Below are 3,761 nucleotides of genomic sequence, written 5' to 3'. Positions count from 1 at the left end.
TGGTTCATTTGTAGTATTTTGTAGTGTTTTGTGTGTGTAAATTAAAACATAGAATAATTAACCAAATATATTTCTGAAAATTTTAAAAACAAATATTGTTGTCTTTGAAAAAAATTAACATACATATTGATCTTCGTAGTCTTTTTTTTGTTAGCCAATACAATTTTTAAACTAGTTTCCGGCATGACTCACTAACAAAAAATGTTGAGTTGACGCGTTATCTCGCACATATGGCCGTTAAATATTCACGTGTATGTGCGACGTCTACGTATGCGAAGAGACAAAACAGTTATTAACTTTTTTCTTCACCTTCTTAGTCATATTCTTCATTCACTGCACTACTCTTTTCTTTTTCTTCCTCCTCTTTTTTTTTTTCACTCTTTTTCTTTCTCGTCCCTTTTCCCCTTTTGATAATTATCTTTTCGATTGCGATTCTGTCATCCCACTCACTACCGCTCCCACTTTCTCTCTCTCCGTCGACCACTGGCTCTTTTTTAACGACTTCGTCCAAACACCCAACTCTTTCTTCTACTCCCCTTCAAAATAAACATTAATCTCAATAAAAAATATTACAATTATTAATAATACAAAACTCCTATCTTTTTTAAATCTGTACTTCATGTTGTATTCCTTTGAATTTTGATTTATTTTCATTCTTAAACTTATACTTCATCTTGCATCGCTTCAAATTTTGATTATGTGAAAATTTATTTTTAAATTCTTAACTCCTATCTTTGGTATAAATTTATTATTTTTAATTATCAATTTAATTTTTTTAATTTAATAATTTAATAATAAATTTTTAATTTATACTTTTAAATATTAATAACTACCGATCTAACTAAAACCAAATCCTCTAATATTTCTCTTCTAATAATGCTGGCTTTGTTTGGCCACTTTTGTTGTCTCGTCTTCGTCCTCTTTGACTCTTCACACCGACGGATTGTGGTTGCAAAATCAATTTTAGAAATAATCAAAACTAATTAATTAAAAAGAGAAAACAACAAAGACAAAAGCAAGCCTGCCTTAATTAAGTGACAAAATCATCAAAGGGAGCCGAACGAAAATTTCTTCTTTGCTTTTACATGAAAAGTACAAGAGATATCTCCAATGCTACAACAACATGCATGCAATTCAGTTTCATGAACTAATTTCTAGGATGAAATTTGACCCACCGACCATCAACATTTAGTGGCCAACTTGATATTTTACACTAACAAACTAATAATAACATTTTATATATACGAATTTAATAAAAAAATACTAAAAATTCATAAAATTTATTATTTTTAACTAATAATTAATTATTAATATTTAAAAATATAATTATTAATTTATTAAATTAAAAAATTTAAATCAATAACTAAAAACGAGGATCAAAGCTAATAAATTATGATAAAAAAACAATAATTTTAATAATCTCTAAACATTTTTCGAATTTAATTGTTATATATTATTATTGAATAAAATTTTGTTAACAGATAACCTTTTTGTATGTTTCCTAAATTATCTAACAGATTAAGGATACATCAATAAATTATTAAACTTACTATTTAAAAAATAATAATCTACATATATATATATATATATATATATTAAATTAGATAATTATATAAAAAAGTTCATATGACAAAAGACATTAAAATTAATCTTTTTATATATTCCAAAAAGATACGAATATTTTTGTATGCATGATAATGTGAATCGTAGCACAGGGAAACTTATAATAGCTAGTATTTGATAATAGTGGAAGCCTTAAACAATAAAAATAAATTATTATTTGTACCTATAAAAAATATAGATATTGACAAATATATTTATATAAAAATAAAATGACAATTATACTCACAAAAAATATCTTTGACGTGCCAACATTCGGATATTTTTGACACACAAAAATCATTATCTGTGATTATAATTATCGTTTTATTTTTATATGAATACATTTGTCAGCGTTCGTATCTTTTATAAATACAAATAATAATTTATTTTAAACAATAATTAATTTGTGTGCTTAATAACATTATCAAAAACAAAACCTAATGATATACATACCCCAATTATTACTATGAATGATATACATATATTTCCTAAAAGGGGGCAAAAAGCTTGAAGACAAGAAATAAAAAAAAAAAGTAAAAAGGGTTAATATATAGACACAAATTCATCATATATAAATATGTGAATATATATATAATATTGATAGATATTTCCAACCATACAATAAAATACTAGAAAGCAAGAGAATCTCCTTCATCATCAGGTTTAGGAAACTCATTTAAATCAGGTTTCTGAAGGAGAGAGGAAGTTGATGATAAACAATAATTATTAATATTATTACTACTATTATTGTTGGAAGATGCATGATTAAGTGCTGTTTGGAGAGCATCTACTCTTGCTCCAACTTGTGTTGCTCTTTTGCGTATGGAATCTGCTGACATGTCGCATTCTGGTGCCAAACAACCACCATCCTTGTTTCCTTCATCTTGAAACAACAACTCCGGGAAGTTGAGCCGGGCCGAGGGGCCCCGGAGGTAAAACACGGCCGTGTCGTATGCTCGCGCGGCCGCTACCGGTGTAATGTACGAGCCTAACCATATTCTTGACCTCTTGTGAGGTTCTCTAATCTCCGCCACCCATTTTCCCCACTTCCTCATCCTTATCCCTCTATAGGGTTTGTTTGATTTTTCTTTTTTAATTTTTGATTTCGTCTTACTAGGACTTCTGCTTCTACTTCTACTTCTACCTCTATTGTTTCTATTCCGACTTATTGTCGATGAGTTTGTAGAACAAAAATAATTCCTATCTTCCATGTTTAGAAATCTATGACTACGTACTATATGTCTATATATATCATCAAACCCTATCTAACAAAGTAACAAGCATGTGGGTTATGTGGATATTTATTGGGGTATCAAAACTTGAAGAGGAGATTATTCTATTTAGACCTAGAACACACTCGACCCCGGAACAAGAACAATGGTTTCTCCCGGTGATGCTAAAAATTTTATATCTATGAAGATGGATGGAAAATATTATCATTATTGTATTTATATAGAATGATAAGAAGTTTGTAGGAAAAGGAGAGAGAAAATGAGTTTTCAACGTGTCGTGTTTTGGGGTTGCCACGTTGATTTTAATTCCTTCGAGATAAATTAAATTCAATGGTGGCCGACACAAAACATCACAAGTAACCATCTCAACTATCTATATACGTACATAAGTTTATACATATGAACAAATTAAAATACATTCTAATAACATTAAATAAATTAAAGCACACGCTGCTTTTGTGTTTGCCTAGTATTTTTCCTTTTTTGTATGGTATATTATGTCAAATATGTGGTTTCTATGAACATACAGTAGAAAGAAGAACAAATTAAAGCTTTAGTTCTGGGTGGTTTTGATTGAATCACCATATATATTGATATTCAAAATCTATTATTAAAAAGATTACTAATTAATCTGACCAAATTTGATAATTTTATTTAAAAAAAAAAAGAGAAATCCAACAATTTTTCTTTTATATTGATAATAGAGAATCAAAATTTACGCCACTTTAATTAATTAATTAAAAAATACCAATTAGTGAGGCATCTAATTAGGTTTTGTGTCAGAAAATAATATTAATAATGTTATTTCTCATGTTATTAATATGTTACGCTATATATATATATATATATTATAAGGTCTAGGAGATAGAATAGGAGGTTGAGTTTATACATGATGGCTTAAAACATAAGTAATTTAATTAGCAATTA

General features: G+C 27.8%; 1 protein-coding gene across 1 annotated transcript; it reads right to left on the bottom strand.

Moving 5' to 3' along the window:
• Positions 1–2,083: 2,083 nt before the first annotated feature.
• LOC107495729 (ethylene-responsive transcription factor ERF011) lies at positions 2,084–3,008 on the bottom strand. The gene has a single exon (XM_016116893.3). The coding sequence runs from the start codon at positions 2,811–2,813 to the stop codon at positions 2,232–2,234; it is 582 nt and encodes a 193-aa protein (XP_015972379.1). The 5' UTR covers positions 2,814–3,008; the 3' UTR covers positions 2,084–2,231.
• Between the last annotated feature and the right edge of the window lie 753 nt (positions 3,009–3,761).

This window comes from Arachis duranensis, chromosome 6 (genome assembly GCF_000817695.3).
Source record: "Arachis duranensis cultivar V14167 chromosome 6, aradu.V14167.gnm2.J7QH, whole genome shotgun sequence".
NCBI classification, from domain to species: domain Eukaryota; kingdom Viridiplantae; phylum Streptophyta; class Magnoliopsida; order Fabales; family Fabaceae; genus Arachis; species Arachis duranensis.
This window is presented reverse-complemented; position numbering and strand designations above follow the sequence as displayed.

Excerpts from the sequence above, each read along its gene's own strand:
- LOC107495729 (XM_016116893.3), bottom strand. The coding sequence starts at position 2,813 with ATGGAAGATAGGAATTATTTTTGTTCTACAAACTCATCGACAATAAGT.